We start from the raw sequence: 27,817 nt of genomic DNA on the forward strand, positions 1-27,817 counted from the left end.
AGCAGTCTGGATGTCCATCAATGGATGAATGGATAAACAAATTGTGGTATATACATACCATGGAATATTATTCAGCCATAAAAAGGAATAATGTGATCCACGCCACAACATGGAGCAACCTTGGAAACATTATGCTAAGTGAAGGAAGCCAGACACAGAAGGTCACATGTTGTATGATTCCATTTATATGAAATATCCAAAACAGGCAAATCCATAGAGACAAAAGTAGATTGGTGATTGCCAGGGGCTGGGGGAGGAAGGGGAAGAGAAGAAGCTGTTTAACGGGTAAGAGGTTTTATTTTGGAGTGATGGAAGCATTTTGGAACTAGATAGAAGTGACAGGGATTGCACAATGCTGTGAATATACTAAATGCCCTTGAATTGTACACTTTAAATGGTTAAGTTTGTTATGTGAATTTCACTTTAATTTTTAAAAAAGTGAAACTACTCAGAAATGTCAAGTTGTTGGCAATCTCTACTCATTCCATGGACCCCAAATCCTGGAATCACAACCGCTCCGTCTGGCCAGTTCTCAGGTCATCGGTAGCAATTTCATGCCTGTTCCATTTCATCTGAGCTCCCGGTGGCTCTGGAGATCGAGAAGAGAGCCGGAAAACGCTGCTACTAAGATCAGCGCCCAGCCCAGCGTCCGGTTGATCGGGGATCACGCGCGCGATGGGCGGCAGACCAGGCCCCTCCGCGCGCCGCGCACCCTCACGCGCGCACCCGGGAAGCAGACGGGGCCAGACCAGGACCGGGAAACGCGGCGTCACCCACGGGGCGGGGCCGGGGGCGGGGTCTGCGCCGGCGCCGGGTCGGCCGGGCGCTCGGCCAGCCGCGTAAACACGGCCGCGGCGGAGCAGGTGAGCGGGCGCGCTGGGGGCGCGCGGGCCGGGCCGAGCGGCCGCGCACGGAGGGCCCGGGGTGGAGCGGCGCCCCGCGGGACGGGCCTGCCCTCCGCGCGCCCCTCGCCGCGGCCACTTCGCCGGCCCGGGGGCTGCGGTCCCCTCGCGCCGCGGCCCTGGCCTCTGCGGCCGGCGCGGGGGCGGAGGGGGCGGGCGCCAGGAAAGCGGCGGGGGGGCTGGCCCGGAACTGGGGGTGGAAGGCGCGCGGTGGGTGGGGCCCCCGAGCCTCGGGCCCGCAGCTGGGTGCCGTGGTCCTCCCCGCCGCGGTGGGCGCGGTGCGAGCTGCTCACGGCCGGGGCCGGGCATTTAAAGCAGCAGTGCACGTGCTCTCAGGGGCGTGTGGTCTTCCTTGCTGGCTGGGACCTCCTTGGCACTCGCCCCAGGGCGCTGCTTTGCAGGGATTGCAGGGGAGGCGGGGGTCTTGTGAAGAACCAGGTTGGGGTCTGGAGCTGGCGATTTCGTTATTAGCGGTGTCGGGCTGTTTTTTCCAGGCATTGACGGCTGTGGGGAGACTCCCAGTGTCAAGCTTTTGAAGCTGAAAGAACCTGAAACAGAAGCTAGTTTCCACCCCAAATTTTATCCATGAGGAAACTCAGCCCACAGAGCTGAAGTGCCTTTGTCCAAGTCTCCCAGGTAGGATACAGCGGAGCCAGGCCTAGAACCCGTTGTCCTGGCCTCCAGTTCTGCTGTCCAGAGCTGGGACCAGACCTCAGCCCTTTGGCAGTTGGGGGAAGTGCTCCTGTCTGTTGACTTAGTGAATATTCCCTTTTTAAGGTGTGAGCTGTTGGTTGGTGGACTAACTGAGCCCCATTGACAGATGGAGAACCTGAGAGGCACCCCATCCAGAACAATGGCAGAGCTGGCTTAACTCGAAATGCACAGCCTGGGCTGCCGAGCCTGTCCTGAGTAACTTGAGCAGCACGGACCTGGCTTCCGGTGTGGATGCCCCGGATGTCTGCATAGTCCGTTCTGTAGACACCTGAGCCTCCAATGCCTTGGCCAAGGCCTTTGGCGGTAACTAAAGGCTCTGGATCAGCTGCCTCAGGTGTGTGAGCCTCGGGCTCCCCTCTGTATGGCCGTGCTGTGTGGGAGTGGGGCAACTGTGGCAGCGGTGTTTTCTGGGCCCAGCTGGTGAAGGCCCCCGGGGTCTCGACTCCAGCCCAGGGCTGTGGCCTCAGCCACCCGGGCAGGCTGTCCAGGTTCCGGCAGAGTGGCGCGGATGTTGTCAGGTTTTCAGGGAAAACTCTCTGTCCTTGGTGTCAAGGTGCCTGTGCAGCAAGCCCAGCGTCTTACTTGGTGTGTGTATGGGAGGTGGATGCCCTGTTGCTGCCTGTTTGAGAAAGAGGAGGATGAGGAATAGCCTGGCCACAGGCTGCCACTCAGATGTGCCTGGAGACTCGTGCAGGTTGTCAGCCTGCCACCCCGCCCCTCAGCTCCTCCGTGGCTGCTGGCAGTCCCGCTGCACGCACCGGGTTTGCCAAAGGAGGGGCCTCCGCCTACCTTGGCCTCTGAGTTATTGATGATGATCATGACATCATAGCTTCCCCTGTGAGTTTGTCATCTGCAGTGAAAAGCTGTTTGCACAGTAGATACCACAGTTACCTTAAGAGCTTCAGTCACACAAAAGTAGCTATTGTCACACAAAAGTTAGCCTTCTACAGAAGGGGAAACTGAGGTTCAGGGGGTTAAGCAGCTTGTCCCATTAGGTGGCTTCAGTGACTGTGAGCCCTGGGATTTGAACCCAGCTGGCTGCGTCGTCTTCATCTTTGGAGTTTTTGCACAGGATGCTTCCCAGGTTTACCCCCGACCCATGTCTCTTCTCTACTGCCCAGGAAATTTCTGTGTGGTCTCCATTAGTTAGGTCTACCTGACAAAGCAAAAAGGAAAAAAAAAATTTTTTTTTAAACAAATCAAAGCAGTGTGTGTAGGTTCCGTACGTGTTTCCACTGAAGACATCTTTGGCTGCTTTTCAGCTGTTGCTTTGATTTTGGGACACTGTTTATTGGGCACTGGCAAGACAACAAATGTTTCTGCAAGTATTTCCACCTGTTGCCTGATTCTAGCAGCTGGGGGCGGGGCTGGGGGAGGAGCGGTGGGGCTCCTAGGCTGGCACGCCCTCCAGGCTGCCACTGGTCAGGGCTTGGGCTGTTCTCCTCACCTTGAGCTGGCCAGACCTGACGTGGGCACCAAGCCTTGGAGAATCACTGTTGGCCTCCAGGCCTGGAGCTGGCAAGGCTGCCATGTTAAAGTCTGGGGAAAGAGTAATTTCGGATCAGCCCTCAGGAAAGACCATGTGTTGGGGAGGGACATCATTTTTGTCCACCTCTTCATTGCCTGGGAGAATAGGTTGCTCATTCATCTTTGCCAGAGCACGGGCTTCTGGGGCCTGGGAAGAGAGATGGAAAGGGTGCTCCCCTTTCTGCTGTACCTTAACCAGAAACTGCCTGACTTTTTGAAAATAAAAGTAATACACGTTCATTCTAGAAAATTGAGAAAGTACTTTTTTAAAAGTCAGCCATTACTCCTCAGCCCAGAGATGAGCACTGTTGACATGCGTTTCGTTACAGCCCTCCATGCACATACATACATTCGTCTGTTAAAATACGAGACTGGAGATGAAGTGTGTCCTTCAGAATTTGCCCTTCATTGAGTGTTCTTGGAAAACTGGATTTGATGGGTGTGTGGGGCGTTTGAACGTGCCATGTTTATCTCACCAGTGCCACCGCGGGACACCTTCCCTTTTGAACTGACCCAGAGAGGCCCTGCCCTGACTCCCGTCCCTGTGCCACGCCCAGGTTGGAGGTCCCCCTTGCCCTCATGTGGATCATAGAGGGGGAGCAGAGCGGGCCTCCAGGCTGGGGTGGCGGGGTGGGGACAGGACAGAGATTTTATTGAATTTTTCCAGCGGCAGGTGATCTGGTGGGGGAGGGGTCAGGAGGCGTTTGTAATTCACTGACCGCTCAGTTGGCTGTGTCCTGGAGAAGCTGGGTGTGAGAAAAGACACACACTTCCCTGCCTGGGGCAAAGGCATCGCCTTATAAGTGGGTATGTCCCTGGAGAGCCTGCGGGATGGCTCTGTGGGCACCTGCGGGCCCATGGCCCTGGGCCCCTGAGCATGTGGCCCTCACTTGTCCGTGGAGGGGGCAGGGAGGAGCTCCCCAGTTGGCCATCTGGAGACCTGGGCTGTAACTGTGGCTTTTGGTCATGGGACTTGAACGGGTGCCCCCTGTCCCTCTGGGCTCCAGTTTCCTTAACTATAAAAGAGGGTGCTGTTCGGATCCTGGGCGCAGACGTGGCACTGCTCATCAGGCCATGCTGAGTGAGGCGGCATCCCACATGCCACAACTAGAAGGACCCACAACTAAAGATATGCAACTATGTACCAGGGGGCTTTGGGGAGAAAAAAGGAAAAACAAAATCTTTAAAAAAAAAAAAAAAAAAAGAGGGCGCTGACTAGATGGCCATTAAGGTCCTTGCCAGCTCTGACATCGGTCCTATGGACATGCCCTCTCTTGCGACAAAATGTTCCCATTGCCAGAGTGCCCTGGGCCGGGGCTGGGCGGAAACGGGCCATCTCCCCAGGGCCCAGATGAGGTTTGGTGACTTCCGTAGCTCAACTCGTGGGTCTGGTGGTTTAGCAGATCTGGAACTTTCTGGGAAGAGCATCAGCAGGCTTCCGTTATCCACTCTCCCTGTGTCCCTGCCTCGATCTCATCTTCATCATAACTGCCGTTGATTGAACACCCGCTGTGTGCCAGACACTTTACACGTCGTCTCTGGTTTTTACAGTCCTCTTGCAAGGTTTGCCGATTCTACTTTTTCCAGAAGAGGAAATGGGCCATGTCAAGTTAAATAAATTGTCCGAGGCCTTGGAGCCAGGGAGTATGTGGTTCAAGTCACACAGCTGGGTGGTTGGAACCTGGTCAGTCTCCACAGCCCCTGCTTTTGACCACTGGCTTGCTGCTGCTTATTAAAAAAAAATTTTTTTTTCTGGGCCCTACTTGAAGATGGCATGTTAGAGGCATGGCCCGTGTGGCCACCTGCACAGCTTCTCTTCTGCACCCCTTCCAGGCTACTTCAGGAAATAGAGAGAAAGCTGCCTGGGTCCTGGGCCCTTCTGAGTAGGGGAGCGCAGACGGCAGTGAATCGAGAGCATGGGTCAAGGTTCATGGGGTCCTATGAGGGTCCCCTGGGGCCTCTGATCTGGAGGATGGAGCAGTCCTTCAGGGCCTCCCTGTGGGACTCAGGCCCCAGCACTGGCCTAGGCCGCCTCCCTGTGTTGAGGAGAACCATCTGGCAAGTGACGTGCATCCCAGTATGGGCTGAGGTGGATGGACAGATGGATGAGGGTCAGCCGGGGCCAACTACATGGTCAGGTGCCCAGGACTCCAGAGACGGGCCGGCAGGGAGGCTGTGGGAATTTCCTCATCTTAGCAAACCCTACCCTCGTATGAGAGAAGGCTGTGGGGACTCCCCAGGAGTCATGGGAGCACCGTGAGGTAACTGTGTGATCCTGGAAAGTGGCCTGTTTAAAGCCAACACCATCCTCTTTGAAAGCGCAGGAGCATTGTTCCGTTAGGCCTGCTGTGAAAAAGAAATGCAGTGCCCGGGATCCAGACCTTTCTCTGCAGCCCCAGGTGTAGGTGGTAAATGCAGGAACTCCCAGTTTGCTTTTGGAGCAGCGGTTCCCATCTCTTTCCATCAGGCTCTTAGTGTCTGCTGTGGCATTTTAAAATCTATTTCCTATTTAGATCCACTGGCCTTAAATTTTAAGGTCTAAACTGTCTACGTTTCTCCGAAATGAAAAGAAGGTCGAGGAAATTGGGTCACCAGGTTTCCATAATAATTGCAGGAACTGCTGACACAGGGCGGAGGGGAAATTCTGAGTCAGACTCCCCTGGTTCGGCTAATTCAGCATTTCGATCCCATTCAGCTGATTAATGGGAGCGAGCAGTGGCTTCTCTGGGTCTTTGATTTTGCATCCTAATCCAAGGCAGCTTTCTGTCACGGTGCTTTCTTCCAGGAAGGGTTTCTAGAACAGTCTCGTACTCTGGACGCCCCCTCCTCCCATGAGCCCCTCTGTTTTCCTGCTGCTCCCTCAAGAGAATGAGAGCTGGTTGCTGTGTGGTTGGGATTTGACATCAGTCACCCAGCCCCACCCCCACCTGCCCGTGAGTCAGCCTCCGGCGGGAGTTCTTGGCGTCACCGGCGCTCCGCTGTGGACAAACGTCTAGCAGGAAGGTTGTTTATCTGCACACATTCAGGTGGTGATTTTTCCCTCCAAGGATTTCAGAATAGCACCAGGCTTCAGTTGCAACTTAGAAGCAAAAAAGAGTACATCCCGGCTGCTCTTTTCTCCTTCAGGAGCCAGGTAACCAGAGGGGCTAGGAGATGTCAGGAGTCCATCTGCTCCCCTCAGTCCAGTGGGAGGAGGTGCGGGAGGAGGCAGGAGTCGAGGAAAATGCCTGAATGTTCATACTCATTTCCCTTTAAAATATTTACTGCTTAAAAACCCCTACAGATGCAATGTGTGTTTGTTATAGAAGCTTGAGAAATGCAGAAAAATATAAAGTAAAAATCACCCACCATCTCACCATCCAAAGATGAGTCTGTAGTCTTGTAATATTTCTTGCCAGTCCTTTGTATACATACGTTTTCTAAGAAAATTCAGATGATTATGTACGTGAAGTTTTATATCTATTAAATTTGACATCTTGTTGTGTTTTTTCATGTTATTGAATATTCTTTGAAATAAGATTTTTTAGTGGTCATGTTAGAAACTCCCATCCGATGGATTAATCATAGGACAGAGTCAGGCATTTCAGTCATTTTTACCTTTTTTACACTTATAAATAACTGTAGCAAACATGTTTTTACGTAATCTTTTATTATTTTCTTAGGACAGATTCCGAGAAGTAGCGTTTCAGGATCAAAAGGTATGAATCTTTTTGAAAGCTTTATTTTTCCTGCCTTCAGAAAGGCCCGCCCAGTTTGTCCCCACAGCAGCCTTGGAGAGCCATTTTCCACGCCGTCCTCTGAGGGGCCATTGCTTGGGGACATTCTCAGCCTGAGCCCTCTCGCCTGCCCCTGCCCTCTCCTCGCCAGACGAGCTTCTTCTCCTCTGCCTGCGGTCGCTCTCTGACCAGACACAGCGTGTTCAGGAGGAGGGACTGTACCTTCTCTCGTCCCCCATTTGGAGCGCGAGCCGTGGAGCAGCGGGGCTGCCCTGCCTCCTCGACAGGGAGGTGGACGTCACCGGACGTGTGCGGCGCTGAGCTGGGGGCCCAGGCTGGGGCAGCCCCAGGGAGGGTCTCCACCAGCTGGGGAATCACCCAGGGGCCATCTCAAGGTGCAGATCCCTGGACCTTTGGTCAGGATGGAGGCGGGGATCTGCATGTTAAATAAGCAGCTTACCAAAGTGTTGAAAAGCGCAGCACCTGACCACCTGGGTCCGAGGGTAACTTTGAACCTAACGCGTTTTAAACTCGTTTCCTCATCTGTGAAGTGGGGAAGAATAGCAGTAGCCAGCCCCCCAGGTTATTGTGCTCAGTGTGGAGTGAGGGCTCAGGGGTGGTCTTCTGCCACCACCTGTCGGGCGGCCTGCACCACTTTAAGAAATGCCATCCTAAGGGGTCCAGCCTTTCCTGGTCCCAAGTCGTGCCCCCAGGTGCTAGGAGCTCAGAGAGGCACCTCCAACCCACTGGGCCCTGGGGGCTGTATCCTCGTTTTGACAGCCAAGACCAGCTCTTCCTGATCCTCCCACTTTTCTGGGAGCCTTGGGCACAGCTTCAGGGAGGGTTTGGGAGGAATTTTGAGAAGTGGGATGGTGAAGGAATCTGCCCAGAGAGTGTCCATTTTCCAGCCAGGAGGCCATATAGGAGTTACGTTTGGCGGCGTGAAAAGCCTGATTTCTGGTTTTCTGGTGTTTCTCCATCTTTTCAGTCCAGTTCCACCCGGAAGGGACGCCGTCCTTCTTTAAGCTCTCCCTCCCCGGGCGGTCCTTCTCACATGGCGGGACACTTTGGGAGACACAGTGCTTTCCAGGGGCCGTCTTGTTAGTGACTGGCTGAAGCCGTGGAAATTCGAAGGACTTAACTCCCCTTGAACCTGGGTCCCCCACTTCTGCCCGAGCCTCCCCGCAGCTCTTTCTCCTTTCAAGAAGCCTCTTTGCTCCCTGTCTGTCCGTTTCCCTCATGCTGTGCTGTTTGGGAGTCCCCGGTGCTGCAGCTGTCATGGTTCCGAAGGGCGAGCTTACCTTCTGCCCTAGGGCACAGCCCTGGACCTCCTCGGGGCAAGGACTCCTCCTGTGCTCCTCCAGTTACTGGGAAGGTAAATCACAGGCATCCCGGAGGCTGGGAGGCACAGAGGAGGGAGATCCTAACTCACTCATTAATTCACATCCCAAACAAAACCGACGTGCTAGAAAAGAAAGTGTTGAGGGGGCTGCCCGTGGCTCTTCCCCCATCTCAGCGCTGCTCCAGGTGGACATGGTGATTCACCATGAGAAAGCACAGCCAGCCCTTTGTGCCGGGGCCCCTCTTTGAGGAAGGATGGACCCACCTTTGGCAGAGTGGGTCATGAGGGGAACCGCTGGGTGCGCAGCGGGTTTGTCCAGGATTTATCTATTGGCAAGGCCGAGCCTCGCAGAGGACGACTCTGAAGTTTCTGCTTGCTGGTCTCCGTTAGATAGTTTCTTCCGTAGAGGAAGGACCTAAAGCTGAGAACTTCCCGAGGTCTCACGGCCTGCGGGGGCTTCAAAGCGCGTTCCCTCAAATTGGGCTCTGTTGGTTAGACTCTGCTGGTTCCAAAGTGTGGCCACCAAGGGCAGATCCACCCTCCTGTGGCCCTGGGCTGAGCCTGGCTGTGGGGAGGAGGCCCCCTCCCCCCTGGGGAGTGCTGCTCAGCTGGCCCTGCTTTCCTAAAACTCAGTCTGTTCAGAAACCTTCCCTGGCTCCCGTCTACTGGATTCAGCTCTCCATCCTCAGTCGGGTGCCCATGCCCTCCCTGGGATGGTCCACCCCACCTCTCCAGCCTCCTCTCCCACCACCGCCTCCCAGGTCCCCACGCTTCAGCCGCATCAGAGTGCCTGGGATTGTTGGAATGGGCCCATTAGGTTCCCCCATGCCACCCATTTACTTACGAGGTCACTTCTTTCCAGGATGCCCCACCTCCTTCACTCTCTGGCAAGCTGTTCCTAACCTGCGAGTCCTTGAGACCTGAGACATCTAAGCTGACAGCTGATAGACTGTCCCTTCTCTTAATCCTGACTCCCGTAGCACAATGTCCTTGTCGCCCCTCCTGGCATCTTCTTCCTTTGCTTCCTTGTGCTGCTCCTCCGTTCCAGTCTTCCCTACCCTGCACCGTGGGGAGCGGCTTCACTGTGAAAGCCCTGCGAGACGACGGGGAGACTGGTAGTGAGGGGAACATAGACAGGCTCTGTGGGGCCCGTACTCGGGGAATGGAGTTGAAATCCACGCGGGAGTAATCCAGGCCGCAGCCCGGGTCGCCGTCTTCAGAAAGAGTTGCAGCCACAGACCTGCAGGCACGAACAGAACTGACTGACCCTTTGGAAGGATCCTGCAGCTTTGTCTGAAAATCGCATCACTTCTGGGGGTGACTGACGTGGAGACAGACCAGACTTTCGGCAGAGAGCCGACCTTGCTGGCTGTCCCTCGTGACATGCAGCTCAGTCCTGAGGGTCTCCGGGAGGCAGTGGTGGGGAGAGCCGGCTCTGCTGGTAGCTCAGCTGGCCCTCTCGGGAGGTTGGTGGGGACCGTCAGATCCACCGGGGTTATCGGAAACTCTCCCGGCCCCTTTGGGCTCTGCCGGGCTCGGCGTGGTGCTGCTGCCTGCACACACCCTCGGGACAGCACCGCAGGAGTGGTGACAGGCTCCCTCCTGTGTGGTCCACGGGTCCTGCCCTGGGCTGCGCTTTCCCACACCGCACACACACATGCTCCCCATGTGGTCTCGCTGTCCCGTGGCTTCGGCTGCCACTTCTAGACTCACGACTCTCATCTTCTGCTCCTCCACTTCAAGGCGGCCCTCTTTCAACCCCTTCATACCCAGCAGGTTCCTGGATCCAATCCACAAGCTCTCCTCTCCTCTCCTGTCTCCCTCCAGGCTTGGCTGTCGTCCTGGACTCCGTCCTTTGTCTGATCCCCTGCATCCGGTCCTGCCTGTTTTCCTCCTCGCCCTTGCTGGGGTCTGTCCCCTCACTTGCATCCGTCCTGCTGCCAGCTTGGGCCCTCTTCGCTGCCCCCAGGGGGTCTTCAGGGGGTCACCTCCCCTTCTTTGTGCTCCTTTCTCGGTTAGTGGCTAGACTGACGTTTCTAAACGCCGATCTGATCTGCCCATCACCTCTGACCTCGGGATGACGTGCACCCCCTTGACACGGCACAGGAGACCCTTCATACCTTCTGCCCCGCAGCGCCAGGCCCTGACTGGAACATTCTTCCTGCCCTCTGCCCTTCCCTCCTACCTGGAAAGTCTCTCTCTAGAAAACGTTCTCCATCTCTGAGATTTAGTTCTTTCTTTGTGCTTCTGCACCTCTTGCTGAACATGTGGATTATATCATTTGTCCCGTTGGATGGTTGGGGTTTTTTTTAAGGACAAAAGTGTTTTTTTTAAACTCATCTTTATATCCCCAGAGCCCAGCACTGTTGTTGGCACACTGTAGCTGCTTAATAGATGTTTGTTGATTGAATGAATGAGTGTGCTACAGTTTGGAGTGGCCCTGACTTTTCTAGCTGGGTGTTTTGTCCCCCTCTCACCCCTGTGGCCTGGATCTCAGGGCTATTCCCTCCTGAGGCCACTGCAGCCTCAGTGGTGGCTCTTGGGGCCTGTTGTGTTAGAGCAGTTGTTTGACACGCATGCCCTGGGGGGGTCATTGCAGGGCAGGACCTGTGTCCAGGCTTTAAGCAGCTTCCAGCCTCCCCTCTCAGTCCTCTGCTGTCTTTGCCTCACGGCAAAGTGGAACGAGGTCCGTGTCCTCCTTTTTCCAGGTGCTTCCCACGGTGGGGCTATGCTCACGTTCATGGCCTCTGACAGTGAGGAAGAAGTGTGCGACGAGCGGACGTCCCTGATGTCAGCCGAGAGCCCCACGCCGCGCTCCTGCCAGGAAGGCAGGCCGGGCCCGGAGGACGGAGAGAGTGCTGCCCCGTGGGTAGGTTCCTGCCTGTGCTCTGAGGACTCCTGTTCCTAATGGGTGGAACCCAGACGTTCCCGGATGTGGGAGGGTGGGTGAGAATGGACCCAGCGGGTGGGCCGTCCACCGTGGTGGAGCTCACGGCCGCGGGGCTTTATCGTGGACTCGGCGCATTTGCAGCCTGTGAAAGGTCGACTGCAGTGGCCCGAGTGAGTCTCTCCATGCAGCCCTGGGCCTTAGATTCACCTTCCTGGTGTGGGTCACTGTTCCCGCAGGGCCGTGAGAGTGAGTTCGCATGCCTGGACGGGTAGCACGGGCTAAAAGGTGGCAGGAAGACAACTGCTGGAGGGGACCTTTGAGGGAGATGGCCAGACGTGAGGAGCATACCCAGTTCATGTTTGACTCTTGAGCTGGGGATGTGTCGTGGTCCATTCAGGCTGCTGTAACAAAAAGACCACAGACTGGGAGCTTAGAACAAGGGGAATTTATTTCTTACTCTTCTGGAGGCTGGAAGTCCAAGACCAAGGCACTGGCACATCCCGTGTCTGGTGAGGCCCCTTCCTGGTTCATAGGCAACCGTCTTCTCCCTGTGTCCTCCCAGTGGAAGAAGGGAGGGAGCTCTCTGGGGTCCCTTTTATAGGGACACTAATCCCACTCATGAGGGCTCCACCCTCATGACCTAATCACCTTCCTAAGGCCCCACCTCCTAAAACCATCCCCTTGGGGCTTAGGTTCCAATATATGAGTTTTAGGGGGACACAGACATTCAGCCCATAGCAGGAGGGGTCCGCTCAGTGGGATCTTATCTCTGCAGCCCACAAGGCAGGAGATTATAACGTTATGGAGTGGGGGGCATGCTTGGGAGAGTCACCCAGCCCCTCCACCTCCCTCCCCATCAGGGCAGAACAGCGTCTGCTTTTGCCTGGATCCTGTTGTCCGTTTTGCCCGCTTACTGTGTTTAAAAACCTTTCCGTGTGGACTTCTTCCTGCCAGCCTTAGCCCCCTTGCTGACCTCTGAGCTCTCTTCTTCTGCCCGCTCTGTGCCCGAGCAGGAGCTCAGCAGCTCCAGGCCACCAAAAGGCCGCTCCTTAGCCTTTTCTTGCTCATCTGTTTGTTTTTCATCTCCTGGAGTTTTTGTGCGTGTTAGTTTTCAGTTCCTGTCCATTAATAGTTTCCTTTCGTTCTTGGCTGAATATCTAGATTGGAATTCTCTGTGCAGGGAACTGACACTGAAGCGATGGTCATTTTTGATTTCTGTTTCATTTGGCTTTTGTTTTAGCTGTTAATCAAATGAACAAGGCAGCCAGTGAATTGCCTGAATTGCCACAATTCCAAAAAACAGAGATTCTTGCGGATGAGTCTGTGCCAGCATCAGGCAGGCGTCCTGCCCTGTCGTTTAGCCCGTGTCCTCCCCGGGGCTTGACGCCCGTCAGCCGCTCTGGTTCACAGCTGCAAATTTGGCATGCTTCATTGGGGGGGGGGGGCAAAAAGCTAAAAGTAGCTTCTTCGTCTGCAAATTCCCAGTGTCACCGTCATAATCAGAGAGTCCTCCTGTATGCCAACTATTCTGGTTTGTGATTTGTCAACCAAAAATGTTTAGTCTCTGTTTTCCCTCTGTCACCTGGCCTGTCTCCTCTCGAATTAGTGTGGCCATGCGAACAGAACCGAGTGGCATCCTGAGGGAGGGCAAAGATCCGTAGACGTGCTCCAAATCCACTAGCCATGAGTCGTGGGTCTGCCCGCTGCCCTCCTCGGGGGCCGCCGCAGCCTCCCTTCTTGCATCTCTAGTGGTTGGTACCAACTCTGAGTCTTCTCTGCTTGTCCCCATGAGGAATTTTCCAGTGTCCCGGATCCCAGCACCCTGACAGCCGAACTACAGCCCCTAGGCTGGTTCTTACATCAGGAAAGTGACATTCAGACTTCTTGTTTCCCCGTACAAGGCACCCATGCATCACATCAGTAGGCCACCTGGGCGGGGCGGGGGGGGCGGCCTGTGGCCCTCACGCTGTGGTTCTCCACAGAGAGGCCAGGATGGCGAGGAGGACCACGAGGAGGACCCTGACCACTACGTCTGCAGCGGGGTGCCTGGGCGGCAGCTGGGCCTGGAGGAGGAGCTGACCCTCAAGTACGGGGCAAAGCACGTGATCATGCTGTTTGTGCCCGTCACGCTGTGCATGATCGTGGTGGTGGCCACCATCAAGTCCGTGCGTTTCTACACGGAGAAGAACGGACAGCTGTGAGTCGGGGGCCAGGGTGGGGGGTGGCACCAGGCTGGGGTAAGGGGCTTGCAGCCTCTTGGGTTCCCCCTGCAGCGCCATGCCACAGTGGGAAAAATTGGGGATGAGGAGCTGCCCAAGTCCACACCTGGTCCATCCACTGCCTCCTGGCTCTGTGACCTGTTGGGCATGTTCCTGACGTCTCTGCCTCAGTTTCCTCCTCTGTACAATGGGTTTGATGACGAGGTTACCAGGAGAATCAAGTGAGTTAATCCACGTAAAGGGCTTAGCCCGGGGCCTGCCGCAGTGCACGCCAGGTGTTAGCGTAGAAGGCAGCTCTTGCCATCCCGCCCAGGCTCAGTGTTCCGGGCGCCGAGTCCCTGTGTGACCACAGTCGGGTCGGTTCCTCTCTGGGCTTCTGTTCCCATGAACGTAAACCATACTGGCTGTGCAGGGTGATTTCTTAGCTCGCTGCCAGCCTCGTGGGGGATTGTCTTTATTTTGGTAAAAAGGACGCAGACAGCAGCGGCACACAGAGCAGTGAGAAGCTTCGCTCTGCCCCCTCGCCCTGCTGTCCGTGGGAGTCCCTGCTGAGTGCCTGCTCTGAGCACCTTTCCTTTTTAGTTGGGGAGTTTTGTTCAGTTTTGCGTTGGTTCCTGTAAAGAGAGGAGCTGAGAGAGACGCCCCACCCTTGGGAGGCTTAGAGTCCGTGGGGCTCCAAGCAGCACAGGGGAAAAGCACTGAGGGAGCCTGAGTGCTTTGCAGGCAGTTTGCTCCCACCGGCCAGGCTGGACGAGGGATCACTGAGCTGCTTCCTGAGTCTGTTAAGTGCACGTGCAGCCCCTGGGCTACCTTGGGTGTGCAGAGGGGAGGCAGCGGGGCATGTCCTAGGCGGCATGGGGCTGGTGGAGAAGTGGATATGGGACCTGCTGGGTCTCCCTTGACCAGAGCTGAGAAGTGAGGGGGTAGGGAGGCCTTGGTGGGCCTTCCAGGTCCTTCCATGCCACTGCATCGGGCTTAGTCATCAGGCTGGGGTCGGGGGGCAGGAGACGGGTCGGAAGGCAAGGCAGCTTGTGGGTTTGGTGGGCAGTGGTGGGAGGTTCCCAGGACGCCTCCTTGGGCGGGTCTGAGACCCCCGCAGGGTGGGGGTCGTCCGGAACAGGCAGGGAGCAGAGACCCAGCTCTGCCTTCTCCGTCAGCATCTACACGCCGTTCACAGAGGACACACCCTCGGTGGGCCAGCGCCTCCTCAACTCCGTGCTCAACACCCTCATCATGATCAGCGTCATTGTGGTCATGACCATCTTCCTGGTCCTGCTCTACAAGTACCGCTGCTACAAGGTACGCGCCCACCTGTCTGCCCGCCAGACCCCCTGCCTCTTAGGCAGCAGCCTTTGTTGCTGTCAGAGTTCTTTTTTCTGCAAAACAGACTGAGTTCTGGTACTCTTTCCTACCCTACTCCTACCCCCCACTAGGATTACCCAATAGTGTAATCTTTTAAATTTATACATAATGCCACTTAATTGAGTTCCTCGTTGCAATGGTCACAGTGTCACTTCTCATATTTGGAGGTTAATTTTATTTTGCTTCTCCTTCCGAAGAAGTGAGATGTTCTATTTTAGGGTCCCTTCGCCCCATAGTTTCCCTCCAGGTTTATTTTTATTTTCCCATTTCCCTTTCAGCTGGGGATGTACAGACGCCGTGCTGAGGTCTTCCAGCCGTGGGAGACGTCTGGGTTTTGGGTGGACCCCTGTGCTTGTGGGGCAGCCCAGGAAATAGTAGAGGAGATGAGTCCCACCTGGCCCACGTCATGGGCATTGTCTGTTCCCAGGCTGCCGTAAGCTTTTAGACACGGGTGTCGGGCTTTTATCCCAAGGAGGGCTGTGCAGCCCCAGCACTGAAAGGAAGTTAAACTGGGCATCGCCTGACTTGGGACTGTTCACATGCGGGCGTGCATAGCACTTTGTGTTCAGCCTGCCAGCCTCTGTGGGGCAGGTAGAGAGATGAGGAGGGTTGGTCTCGAGAGACGAGCCACATCCCGCTGGGGCTGAGCCATGGGAGGGCTGTCAGAAGTGTCCAGGAGTTGAAGCTTATCAGTAAGTCATCACCTGTGCAAATGAGGCAGCGTTTTTAATTGGGGTGGAGAGCGCGGTGGATGGTGAGAGGAGGGTAGAGGGCTGCCTGTTGGGAGCAGAGGATACAGCGTGCTGAAAACAAGCTAGAGAGACCCTGGAGAGTGTGGAAGGCTGGCCCGGCGTGGGCAACAAGGATCAGGTGACCAGTCACAGGGACTGTTAAGAGGTGGCTCACCCATCCATTCAGGAGGTTTCCTTGCAGGTCCCATGACACTCAGGTGGGAGATGGTGGGAGCCCCTGGCGGGCAGGGGTGGCTGGGATGCGGAGGGTCAGCACATTCCAGAGGCGGCTGCATGCACAGCACGGCCTTGGCCGCAGCTTTCATTCCAGGTAGACCAGGTTCCTGCTGAGGTCCCCATTGGCCCACTCTGGTGACCGATGGGTCTGTCCTGGGGGGGAGGCTGGTCGTAGTGATACCACTGTGCCACTCATGGCCGGCTGAGGACCTGGTTTAGGATCAGCCTGCCCTCGTCCTTGCCCCTCTGTTGTTTGGCCAGGAGAGGAAGAACACGTCTTTCCGAGGACCTGTGTATAGACCCTCAGGTTGGGGGGACTCCCTGGGTCGCCCCTGTCAAAACAGGCTCCCTCAAGGGCCTGCCTGACCACTCCATCAGAGTCGACCCCACTGAGTCTCCTGTCATGTTCTCCTGCCAGGTGTTTCCTCCAGATCCCTTAACACTCCTGTCAGTCTGTGTTTGTGTTTACCGTCTAACTGCCCTCACACTGGGATGCGACACACGCAGGCAGAGGCATAGCGCTGTCTCTCCAGAGCCTAGACGGGCACCTGGCACGGCGGCGGCATCCCCTTTCCACGTGAACGCATGGAGCTCTAGGGTTTAGACCTGAGGGAGTTTCGTCTCCTCCTTCACGCACTTGCCGGGCGGCCTTGAGAGGCCTCCTTGGATTTCTTTGCCCTCCTTATCTGTAGAGCAGCCATTCCAGCATGGTCACGAAGGAGCCTGGGGAAGAAAGCCTTCTCAGGCTTGGGTGTCCGTCCCGGAGCCCAGGGCCTTGTGATCTGGGCCTGTGGTCACCCCTGTCTCTGTTGTCTAGTTCATCCACGGCTGGCTCATCATGTCCTCTCTGATGTTGCTGTTCCTCTTCAGCTATATCTACCTCGGGTAAGTGGCACCTGGGGAGCAGCAGTGTCCTTGGGGACCACTCCCTCCATGGATGCGAAGGACCTGGGCGAGGAGGGGCTTCCACTGGGCTCCAGACTCCCCCCCGGTGTCACTGCCCCAGGAGCCCAGGCCTTCTTGCCGCAGGAGTGGAGCTGCATGGTGGGCCACCCGTCTCGTTCTGCTTCCTGATTTAAAACAAATAAGCAGAGCCATCACGGAGGAGGCCCTTTGTGAACCCAAGGGGGTTAGAAACCTCTCAGAATTTACATTCTAATCTTTGGGCCGGGCCTGGGTACTTCCTCGTTTGTGGAGAAGTGATCTGCTCTGTTGCCCTGGATTTGGGATATTAGCCTGGGGATATTGACCTTGCCCATGGGCAAAGGGCCTTCCAGGTTGGGCCAGTGCACGTTTATGTGAACTGACCCAAGGATGAGACATCCGTGTACTCCCACCTCATTCCAGGAAAGATTTCCAGTGGTTAGTTGTAGGGCTCATGGAAATGGGGGAGGGGGTATTAGTAAACAAGGCCAGAGGTTGGAAGAACCCGGGTTGGGACCGAATGGTTGAGGACCAGGGGATGTTGAGCTGTGTCTAACTGGGTGCGACACCTCTCCTGAGTGTCCTGCCCTGAGGGCTCGACTTCGGATCTGCAGGGAAGTGCTCAAGACCTACAACGTGGCCATGGACTACCCCACGCTGTTCCTGACTGTCTGGAACTTCGGCGCGGTGGGCATGGTGTGCATCCACTGGAAGGGCCCCCTCGTGCTGCAGCAGGCCTACCTCATCATGATCAGCGCGCTCATGGCCCTGGTGTTCATCAAGTACCTGCCGGAGTGGTCCGCCTGGGTCATCCTGGGCGCCATCTCTGTGTACGGTAGGTGGGCGCTGGCAGGCCATGAGCCTGGCGGTGGGCAGTGGGGGGCATCTGGGGCTAAGTCCTTCTCACTGCTGCATGAGGGTGGTGGACACTGAACGTCCCCTCCTTCCCCGAGGAGCCTGGACGGTCTCCCTTCTGCGAGGTTCACCACCTTCAGACTCACAGGGTCCCATAGACTCATGGCCGTGCCGTGGTTACTGATAAGAGTTGGTGTTTATTGAATATTTGTGCTGTTAAGCACTTGACACATTGTACATTGTTTGCTTCTCAGGACAACTGTGGGATCAGGCACAGGACCTATAAAGAACAAGCATCCAGAATGTTAGCGGCCCTTTAACTGGTGTTGGCATGATGACCATCCCCAGTGCTGCTCTTTCCATTCTAAGGACAAAGAATTCGAGGCTCGGAGAAATGGGGCCGTGAGCCTGTCCTCTGGGTCTCTGAGCCCACATGATTCCTTGTTTGCAGTGAGCCACTTGGACCCTGCTCTGGGCTCCAGCCAGCGCAGACTCAAGATTGTGGCTGCAAACTGGTGGCTTGGGATGCTAGAATGAATGGCAGGGCGTGGTCCAGGACACATTCGTCCCTACGCTCCGGTGCCAGAGGGCTAGCTCCTCTCTCTGGGGGCTGCTTGGGAATAAATGTCTTTTTTAACTTGCCAAGGACGTCTTTGTTTTCCCAGATCTCGTGGCTGTGCTGTGCCCCAAAGGGCCACTGAGAATGCTGGTGGAGACTGCCCAGGAGAGAAATGAGCCCATATTTCCTGCCCTGATATACTCATGTGAGTGACCGCGTGCCTCTGCCCGAGCCTGGGCTCCCAAGGTGGCTGAGGTGGGACCAGGGCTGCTTCCCACCACGGCCTGCAGGGTTGACGATGAGATAAAGTTACTCTCCCCCGACCGAAGGGGAGGAGGCGGCCACGGTGACCCCAGGGCTGGCTCCACTTCTGGAGACAAAGGTGGGCTGTATCTTCCTGTTACAAGGAAGGAGCTTGGAGAGTTAGGGCAGGAAAGGGGCTTCGGGGCCGTGGTCCCACCCCACACCTTCATCCCATCCAGCCTCCACTGATGTGTGGTGGGCACAAGTGCATTCCGTGAGCCCAGGGCCACCCCGTCAGCCCTTGGGGCTCCTGAGAAGGGACTTTGGAGAGGGCCTCCCCAGGGCGCGGGTGTGGGGAGTGCAAGGCGCCTGCCTCTCATTGGGCTCCTGGACAGCCGCACAGCTGGGTGAAGGTGGGTGTCTGAGGGACAGCTCGGGGATGGCGCTGGCCTCACGGCCCGTGTAGGGATTTGGGTCTGTGTGTGCCTTCAGCAAACCTGCGTAGATCCCTGCTCTGTGGTGGTGCTGAGCTGGGCATCAGGGGTGCAGCGGGACACAGGGCACCCTTGGTCCGGGCCTCACGGAGCCAACAGCCCTGTGGTTTTGATGCCTTGCATCTGTGGGTGGGGGCCTTTTTAAGTAGATCCTGGATTCTGGGGCTGAGCGTCTGCAGCTGCCCTGGGAAGAGTTCATGCAGCGGCTCCGGAGCGCTGGGTGAGCTCTGTCCTCGGAGAGTCGAGCTCGTAGAGGAGAGTCGTCGGCAGCCTGGCCCCGTGGGGGAGGGCGCATTCCGGCACGTTCTGAGGAGGAGCAGAGACCTTGTGTGGAGAGACTGACACGGCGCCTGGGCTTGTGTTCCCCGGCTCTGCTCTGATGGAGCTTTCGTCCTAGGAGGGGAGACAGACAGTGACGAAACAGCCGAGCATGCAGGTCAGGAGGCGAGTGCCCTGAGAAGGATGAAGCAGGGCTGGGGAGCTGAGGACTCCAGGGGAGCAAGGATGCTGTTTTGCATAAAGTGGTCAAGGAAGCTCTCTGTCTTAAGGTGACATTTGACAGAGACCTGCCTTAGGAAAATTTGGGAATGGAATTCCAGGCAGAAGGAACAGCAGCGAGTGCAAAGGCCCTGAGCAGAGGGAGCAAAGGGAGGTGAGGGGGCAGTTCCAGATCACCTGGGGCCGTGATGAGGACTTCAGCTCTTACTCCTGAGTGAGATGTGGCGCCTCTGGAAGATTTGGGACCGGCCTGACTTTACATTCTTTACACTTTAACAGAATCACTGAGGTTGTTGAGCGAAGAACAAAGTGTACAGGGACAAGAGTGGAAGCAGGGGCCGGGTTTGGAGGCTGACTCAGTCAGGAGAGCGGGGATGGGGTTTGGCCCTGGGCAGCAGTCGAGGTGCTGAGACGTGCTTGGGTTCTGGAGATGTTTTGGAGGCAGAACTGGCAAGATTTGCTGGTGGTTGGGACACGGATTGTGAGAAAAAGAGTCGAGGATGGAGTCAGTGCTTTGGGCCTGAGCAACAGAAAGGATGGAGTTTACTGAGAGGGAGAAGGCTGTGGGGCAGGTCGGAGCGTGGTTGTTGAGAGCATTTGGGGCATGTTGAGTCTGAGATGCTCACTGGACATTCGGCTGGAGAGTTGGAGAGACGAGATGCAAGTTCAGGAGAGAGTTTCTGGGCCAGAGAGAGGGAAGAAAATTAGTACCACGTGATCCACAATCCCGCTTCTGGACATATACCCAAGAGAACTGAAAGCAGGGTCTTGAACAGATTTGTGTACACCCATGTTCATAGCAGCCTTATTCACAATAGCCAAGAGATGCAAGCAACCCAGATATCTATGGACGGATGGATGGTAAACAAAATGTGATATATGCATACAGTGGAATACTATTCGGCCTTAAAAAAGGAAGGAAGTTAGGATACATGCTACCACACGGATGAACCTTGAGGACATTATGCTAAGTGCATAAGCCAATCACATAAAGATAAATGCTGTCTGATTCCATTTAATACAAGGTACCTGGAGTAGTGAAATTAATAGAGACAGAATGTAGAATGGCAGTGGGGGAGGAAAATGGGGAGTTGTTGTGGGTACAGGGTGTCAGTTGGGAAAGATGAAAAAGTTCTGGAGATGTTTCATGACAACGTGAATATTCTTAACACCGTTACACTGTACAGTTAAAAACGGTTGATTCACTTTCTGTTACGTCTCTCTTACCACAATAAGACAAAAACACAATTAGTTCATCAACCCTGTTCACTGATAGTATTATTATTATCAGTGTTTTTGTGAGCAGGTAAAAAAGACAGGAAGAAGCACTGTCTGCCCACACCTGGTCAGTGAGTCTGGGGCCCTCCCCAGTGGCCTCCTGACAGTGGGGTATAAGCAAGTCCCCTGGGAACAGAGGGTCCTGTGCAGGCTCTCTGGGGGGCACACTGGCCCACCTGCCTCCCAGGCCCAGGGCAGCCACAGCGCCGCCTGAGGCATGCTCCTCTCCTCTTTCCCCAGCCGCCATGGTGTGGACCGTGGGCATGGCCAAGCTGGACCCCTCTTCCCAGGGAGCCCTTCAGCTCCCCTACGACCCCGAGATGGGTAAGTACTGGGGGGCTGACAGCCTGTGGTCGCTGAGGCAGCCCCTCACCTGCACCCACCTCAGCCTGGCCTGGCCTCTCCAGAAGGCACAAGGTCAGGAGGGGCAGAAGCGGAAACTGACCCTCCTGGACACGCACATCGTGGGGATGGAGTGAAGGGGCTCTCATCTCCTGCCTCAGCCCCGTTCCCCTTCCTTCCCTTGCCCTGTTACTCTTTCTCTGTGTTGGGGCTGGGCTGGCTGGTGGGTGAGAGCAGGGCTGCCCTCAGCACTGGCTTTGCTCCCCGAGATCCAAGCACCCTCTCACGGGGCTTTTGTCTCTCTTCCATGCCCCCTCCTCATGGCGATGACGGTCATCTTCTCTTCCTGGACACCCAGAAGAAGACTCCTATGACAGTTTTGGGGAGCCCTCGTACCCAGAAGTCTGTGAGCCCCCCCTGCCTGGCTACCCAGGGGAGGAGCTGGAGGAAGAGGAGGAAAGTAAGGTGCCCGTGTCCAGATGGTCTGTGTGGGCCCGGGGGTGGGGGCGGGGGGCAGAGGTGGGGCCCCCTCAAGTCAGGCGAGGATATGAGGGGAGAAGCCCCTCTTTACATCAGAGACGGCTCTGCAGAAGTCAGGGAGAAACCCGCCAGGGTGGAGCCTTGATGGCAGGCCACAGGCACTTGTGCATTCAGGCTCCCCGTGTATATAACACACGTGGATTGAGTACCAGCTGTGTGGCTGCATTGTGCTAGGGGCAGGTGGGGGTAGCAGTACAGGCCTGGCTCTGGTGGGACTCACCATCTAAGGGCGGCCCACACTCTGTGCACTGGGGGGGGACTGGAAAAACATGGGGTGCTGGAGAGCACTGATGGAGGTGCTCAGCCTGTCTTGGGGGTCAGAGAGAATTACCTGAGGAAGTAACTTGGGTGCTGAGCTCTGGAGGTCGAGCGCAGGGGTAACCAGGAGAGGGGGACACATGGTGGGGGTATTTCTGGCCGGGAAGACAGAGGAGCAGAGACCCTGAGGCAGACGGCGCCAGTGAGCTAGACAAAGTGAAGGCAGGATGCTGAGACCGAAAGTGCAGAGATGGGCTGGGAGGCCGGCAGGGGCTGGAAGGGCCTTTAGGTCAAAATGGCGATTCCAGTTTGTCCCAGGAGCAGTGGGAGCCATGGTGGGTTTTGAGTTGGTGGGGGAGGGACATGATCGGGAGGGGGAGGATTCCATCCTGTGTGTGCTTGAGTGGCCTGTAGGATGTCCCATTGTGGCTGTGGGGAATGCAGCGGGCATGGGCTCTGGGCTCAGGACAGGCTGGGCTGTGCGGGTCAGCTGCTAACGGCCCTGCTCCACGTTGGGGCTGACAGTGGGCTCTGGAGCAGGGGGCAGGGGCAGAGTTGGGGTGGTGGCTTCCCCAGGCAGAGACCATGTGGCTGGGGAGACAGGAAGAGCCTACATGGAAGATGGTCTTGAAGACACGCCCAGAGACGTTCTGAGGTATGGCTGTGTTCCTGAGGGGATTAAGGTAGTCATTCTGTCAGTAGAGTTGTGGACCACCTGCTGTGTGCTGATGGCACGTGGGGGCAGGGAGGTGCTGCAGCTTTATAACAGCCTGTGCCCTTGACAAGTTCCCCACGCGAGCGGCCCAGGCAGGGAGCAGTTAGGTAGGTACAGAGTACTCAGGGCAGATGGGGACAAGATGGACGTGAGGTGGGCCTTGAAGGGTGAGTCTGGTCGCCCAGCACACAGGCTGATGGGCTGCAGTTTAGTCCTGGCCCTGACCACCCGGCGTCCGCACAGATCCCATGATCCCACAGGCTACGGGGCACAGTCCACAAAACCACCCTCGCTTCACACACCAGCCGCAAGTTCTGGGGGTCTCCAGGCCACCCACACTTCTGACCGACTGGCTACAAATCTGGGGGTTCCCACAACCCCCTCAGGTTTGACAATTCACAGAAATTCAGGAAAGTGCCGGGCTTACAATTACAGTTTGATTGTGAAGGATACGAATCAGAAGCAACCAAGTGAAGAGACACACAGGGCGAGGTCTGGGAGGGTCCCGGACACAGAGCCTCCGTGGCCTCTCCCGGTGGAATCGGCGTCACCCCCGGCCTCGCACATGGATGCGTTCATCAGGCGTCAGTGTCTAGAGTTCTTGTTGGGGTCTCATTGCATCGGCACGATTGATTGAATCACTGCTCACAGGACTGAGCCTCACCTCCAGGTGCCCTCTCCTCCCCAGAGGTCGTGAGAGCCCTGAGTCCCAGCCCCTCATCACAGGGATGGTCTTTCTGGTGGCCAGCTCTATCCTGAGCTCATTTGCATAAACTCCAGTGTGATCTGAGGGGCTCCCAAATCACAAAGACACTCCTCTTAGCTGGGAGATTCTGAGGATGCAGTCTCCCTCCCAGGAACCAGGGACAAAGGTCAGTCAGATTCTTTATAATACGACAGCATTGGCAGAGGCTCAGGTGAGAGAGAAGGAAGCCCGCAGGGAGGTCTGGGGCTGTTTGGTGGCTGGGCAGAGGGTTGGGGTGTGGCTGGGAGCGGTGGGAGGGCCGGGTTTGCTTGAAGTTGAAGGGTTTGCTGCCCTCCTAGGGGAGCTCAGATTTTGTCCTGGGGGCGGTGGAGAAGCGTGCGTGGTGTCAGCAGGGAAATAAAATGAGCAGAGCCGCGTTCCGCACAGACCCCTGGCAGTGGTGAGGGACACACTCTGTTGGGAGACTAGGAGGGCGCCTGGCCGTGGTCCAGGCGGAGAAGACACATGCAGGGCCAAGCTCAGGAGCAGACTGAGAGGAGATGGAGCCGCTGCACAGGCTGGGAGGCGTGGACGGTGACCCCGGGGAGCGTGGGCAGGCAGGTGTGAGGGTCTGCAGGACATCTGGATGGACTTGCCATGGACACATGAAGGGAGTGGCATTGGTTTGGGGCTGGAGTGGGAGGCATCAGTGTATAGTTGTCAAAACCCTGGGTACCAGAAAGGGTACCTAGGGAGGGTGCAGGGTCAGAAGCAAGGGCAAGAGGGACAGAACCCGAGGTGGCAATGTTTACAGGATGGAGGGGAGGGTGCCTGTGGGGAGGACCCTGGGGAGCAACGAGAGGAGGACAGGGTGCCGACACGGCGAGTAGCAGGATGGCCACAGGTGTCATCTGGGGGCCATGTGGTGGCCTTACCAGAGCTCATTGGTTGGGGGATGTGGGGCCTGGTGCCTCTAGGTCTCTGAAGTGACTGGGAAGGGAGCACAGAGTTCTTTTGAGAAAGAACTGATTGAAAGAGGAGAGAGAGAAGTGAGGGGAGAGAACAGGAGTGGGGATGGAAGTGAGAGAAGAGACGAGGAGCTGAAAGGTGTTTGTCGTGCGCCACGGGAGGAGCCAGCCAGGGGCGCTGAAATCAGAGAAGGGGTCTGGTGGACGGAGGGACCGATGGGGCCGAGCCGAGCACGCTGCCGGACCAGGAGGAGGGGCGCCTTTGTTTGGAGCCCGGAAGGGAGCAGGCAGTGGGTGGACCAGCAGCCTTTCCTCCGGGAGGGTCCACTCAGTTCCAGTTTATCATGTAAACATTTTTATTGTCTGCAGTGAACAAAATTATCCTATAAACAAGCATCCAGGGGCGATTATACTAAAGGAAACAAACTTGAAAACATTCTAGAAGCTCTCATTTACTTATCGGTAATGGAGAAGCTCATTACAAATTCTCTTTACCTATTTTAAGGGGAACGGGTCTCTAGAGGACGTCTAGGTGTTGTGCACGTTCTTGAAAGTAGTGAAATTAAGGTTCCTAAAAAATATTTATAATTCACACTTAGCCCCGAGTTGTGCAACCTCACACCAACCCCAGACAGTACATATTACTTGCTCTTTTCTTGACTCAACTAAGTGCCGAGCACCGGTTTTACCTGCGTTACCAGAAATCCCAGGTGTTACAGCCCAGATTGCAAGTCACCCAGTCCACGGGTTCCCCCTTTTTCCCATTGGCTGCTGTTTTTCCAAGGCAGCCAGTCCTTGTCCCAGAGTCCAGGTGTGTGGCTGGCGCCTACCCCGTCTGGTCCCCCAGAGCCTGAGGACTGTGGCTCCTGGGCCCCTTGGGCGCCTTGGGCTGGGCCGAGCCGTTGGGCTGTTTGGCGGGTGTCAGCCTTCTCTGACGCTTCCTCGTGGGGCTTCTGAGACGCACGGGCTCACTCTCTCCTCCCCACACAGGGGGCGTGAAGCTCGGCCTCGGGGACTTCATCTTCTACAGCGTGCTGGTGGGCAAGGCGGCAGCCACGGGCAGCGGGGACTGGAACACCACACTGGCCTGCTTCGTGGCCATCCTCATCGTGAGTGAGCCGGGCGATGCTCCCTTCCTGTCCCCGAGTGGTGGAGCCCCTGGGGGTCTTCATGGGGGCCCAGGATCCCAGGGGAATTTTCAGATGCTGTCGTCCCTCGGAGGGGCAGAAGTGATGGCTGGGCTGGGCCGCCAGGCAGATTCTCAAGATGAGACTGAGGTTCACAGGAGGCCCTGGTCATTGACAAGATGCAGGAACAGTGCAGGGGAGGGCTGGCTGAGGGGCTCTGACGTTCCTGAGCATGCATACCAGGGTGTCAAGGGCTTGGCTAGCTTTGTGCGTTGTCTCATGACACCTGTGAGGCAGGAATGGCTACCTGAAATTTAGGGACGAGGAAATAGGTTGAGGGCCTTGCCCAAGGGCACAAATCTGGGGAGGGACCAGCTGTGATCTGAACTCAGGTCCCTGACTCCCGGGCTGCATGTTTTCCCTCCATGCCACCCAGACACCATGGCGTTCTGAATCCCAGGGGTCTCCTGGGGCCCGGGAGGAGGGGCCCATCATTTCGAACCCCAGCAGTGAAATTTGGGGGCTCCTATAGTCACTTAACGTGGCCAGATGCACACAGTGGGGTAATGGTCCTCGGATGATCCCATCTCGGAGGGATGGAGGCTCTGAGTGGCGCATGCTCAGTCTCATCTCCAGGGAACTCCGGGCCACATGTGGCACATTGAGGCTGAGCCTCCAGTGTTTTGGAGATTTTTTTATCTGCCTGCAGTGTGTGTCGGCGATGGGGTAGTGGACCCCACGCTCCTCCTCAAACGCCTGCCCTGAAGCCCTGCTCTCCCCAGTGATAGGGCGGGCGCTCTGGTTCCCGTCCCTGCCCTGGACCATTTCTTGCATCATCGGCTGGCGCTCAGACTGGTTGGGCAGCTGCTGTGCCTGCCTCCAAGGGGGCGGGTCACACGGCATCTTTGGGTCCCTTGGTGTCAGCTGCTGACAACCTTGCTGGCATTTGGGTCGAGCCCATGCCATTCTTGTATAAATATGTGTCCCCCAAGGGAGGCATCCTGCCATCAGGTCACACAGGGCACTGCTGTAGCCGGACAGGGGGAGGTATTCTGGTGGAGGTGACACCGTGCTGGATCAGGAGCTCTGCTTTCTGGTTCTCCCGTTAATGTGCGGGACATCTCGATGGGGCGAGACTCCTGCCCGCCGGCTCCTCGCAGAGCTGTCGCGAGGACCTGGGAAGCTCATGGGGTGTCCAGGGCTGTTGTCCGACAAGTCCTCGACGAGCTTCTGCGCCCGGGGCCTAAACCATCGCTAACGGCTCCCCTCGCCTTCGTTCCCGCAGGGCCTGTGCCTGACCCTCCTGCTGCTCGCTGTGTTCAAGAAGGCGCTGCCCGCCCTGCCCATCTCCATCACGTTCGGGCTCGTCTTCTACTTCTCCACGGACAATCTGGTGCGCCCCTTCATGGACACCTTGGCCTTCCATCAGCTCTACATCTGAAGGGTGTGGGGCCCGCGGGCCGGAGGCTGAGGCGATTGTGACTGGATACCGTTGTCTAGTTTTACACTCTAGTGCCATATATTTTTAAGACTTTTCTTTCCTTAAAAGACGAGGAAAAATACCGTGTTGACTTCGTGAAGAGGAAGATCCGGCTTTTTGGTGCTAGTTGTTTGTCACCTGACCGTGGCTCACCCCCTCGTGAGCACTCGCCTCACCAATGGGAGATGCAGGAAGTGGGTCCAGATGGACTGAGGCAGACGGAGGAGGCCGCCTCTTCACGCCGGTGGCCTGGAATGTTCCAAGGGCCCAGACGAAGGACGGTGTGCGTATGTTCGGGACCAGGAGTTCCTGCTCAGGACGACACTTGGCACCTGGTCACGCTGGCCGGAGAAGAAAGCCAGTTTTCTCCTCGAGGAGTGTTCCCAGTGCTTTGTCCACAGTGTTGTTGTTTTATCACCTTTAGAAACCAAGTCTTGTTACAGCATTTACTGCTGAGAAGTGGCTTAATATTAATATCAATAAATGGATGAACCCCGTTGTCGTCTTGGAGTTTGGTCTGCTGCTCTGTGTCGGCCCCTCGTCCCTGATCTCGTGGCCTCTCGCGGGATAACGTGTGCTCCAGGCATGGGAGGGATTTGCCAGGTTATGAAGGAGAGGCCTGACCACCCTGCTTCTCTGAACTCATTCCTTTAACTAGAAAGTTCCCTGAGCAGAGGTGTGCGGAGAGCGGCGTGGCCTGCTGGCTGCCCGCTCCGAGGTGACAGGCTGCGGGTGCCGAGCAGATGCATCCTGCTGGCTTCAGCTCTGCATGTTGTCACAAACACTGCAAGACGGTTGCCAAAACAGAGCAAGTGTCAGTCCTCAACGGAGACCAGCATGAGGGCGGGTTGGGTGGGAGCCCATGTTCAGACTCGCTCTCCTTCCTTCTATGGCCTTCTCTCTAGGCAATGCGGTGTGGGGGTAGACAGGTTGGTTTTTCCTTTTTCTCTCTCCATCATTCACGGGTGGAAAGAGAATCTCAGCAATGCCCCTGGACCAGGACTTGGGCCCCTTGAAGCAGTGCAGAGCGGCTGCGGCCCCACTGGGGAGCCTGGCTGGCTGACAGCTGAGAAGACGCAGGTGCTGTGTTGGCAATTCAAACTGGTAGCTCTGTCTCCTTGTTCCAGAAATAACGTGAGTGCTGTGAAGCTGGCTATTTATCATGAGAGGAATAAAAGAATTATGTATTTTGATGTTTCACAGGAGCTTTC

General features: G+C 56.4%; 1 protein-coding gene across 20 annotated transcripts; it reads left to right on the forward strand.

Moving 5' to 3' along the window:
- Positions 1 to 650: 650 nt before the first annotated feature.
- Positions 651 to 27,740, forward strand: PSEN2 (presenilin 2). Of its 20 annotated transcripts, none has more exons than XM_070501408.1 (15): positions 725 to 863; positions 1,397 to 1,538; positions 1,680 to 1,950; positions 5,929 to 6,276; positions 6,806 to 6,841; positions 10,910 to 11,070; positions 13,074 to 13,288; positions 14,468 to 14,609; positions 16,458 to 16,525; positions 17,179 to 17,399; positions 18,085 to 18,183; positions 20,732 to 20,815; positions 21,192 to 21,293; positions 24,990 to 25,108; positions 26,412 to 27,110. In XM_070501408.1, exons 6-15 carry the CDS (start codon positions 10,930 to 10,932, stop codon positions 26,565 to 26,567), a joined length of 1,347 nt encoding a protein of 448 aa, XP_070357509.1. In that variant the 5' UTR covers positions 725 to 863; positions 1,397 to 1,538; positions 1,680 to 1,950; positions 5,929 to 6,276; positions 6,806 to 6,841; positions 10,910 to 10,929; the 3' UTR covers positions 26,568 to 27,110. The 20 variants fall into 20 exon arrangements, 18 of the variants coding, with proteins under 18 accessions (XP_070357507.1, XP_070357508.1, XP_070357509.1 ...); XM_070501414.1 differs by having other exon boundaries at positions 21,195 to 21,293; XM_070501409.1 differs by having other exon boundaries at positions 6,191 to 6,276.
- Positions 27,741 to 27,817: the final 77 nt, after the last annotated feature.

Source organism: Equus asinus, chromosome 30 (assembly GCF_041296235.1).
Source record: "Equus asinus isolate D_3611 breed Donkey chromosome 30, EquAss-T2T_v2, whole genome shotgun sequence".
Classification (NCBI taxonomy): Eukaryota; Metazoa; Chordata; class Mammalia; order Perissodactyla; family Equidae; genus Equus; species Equus asinus.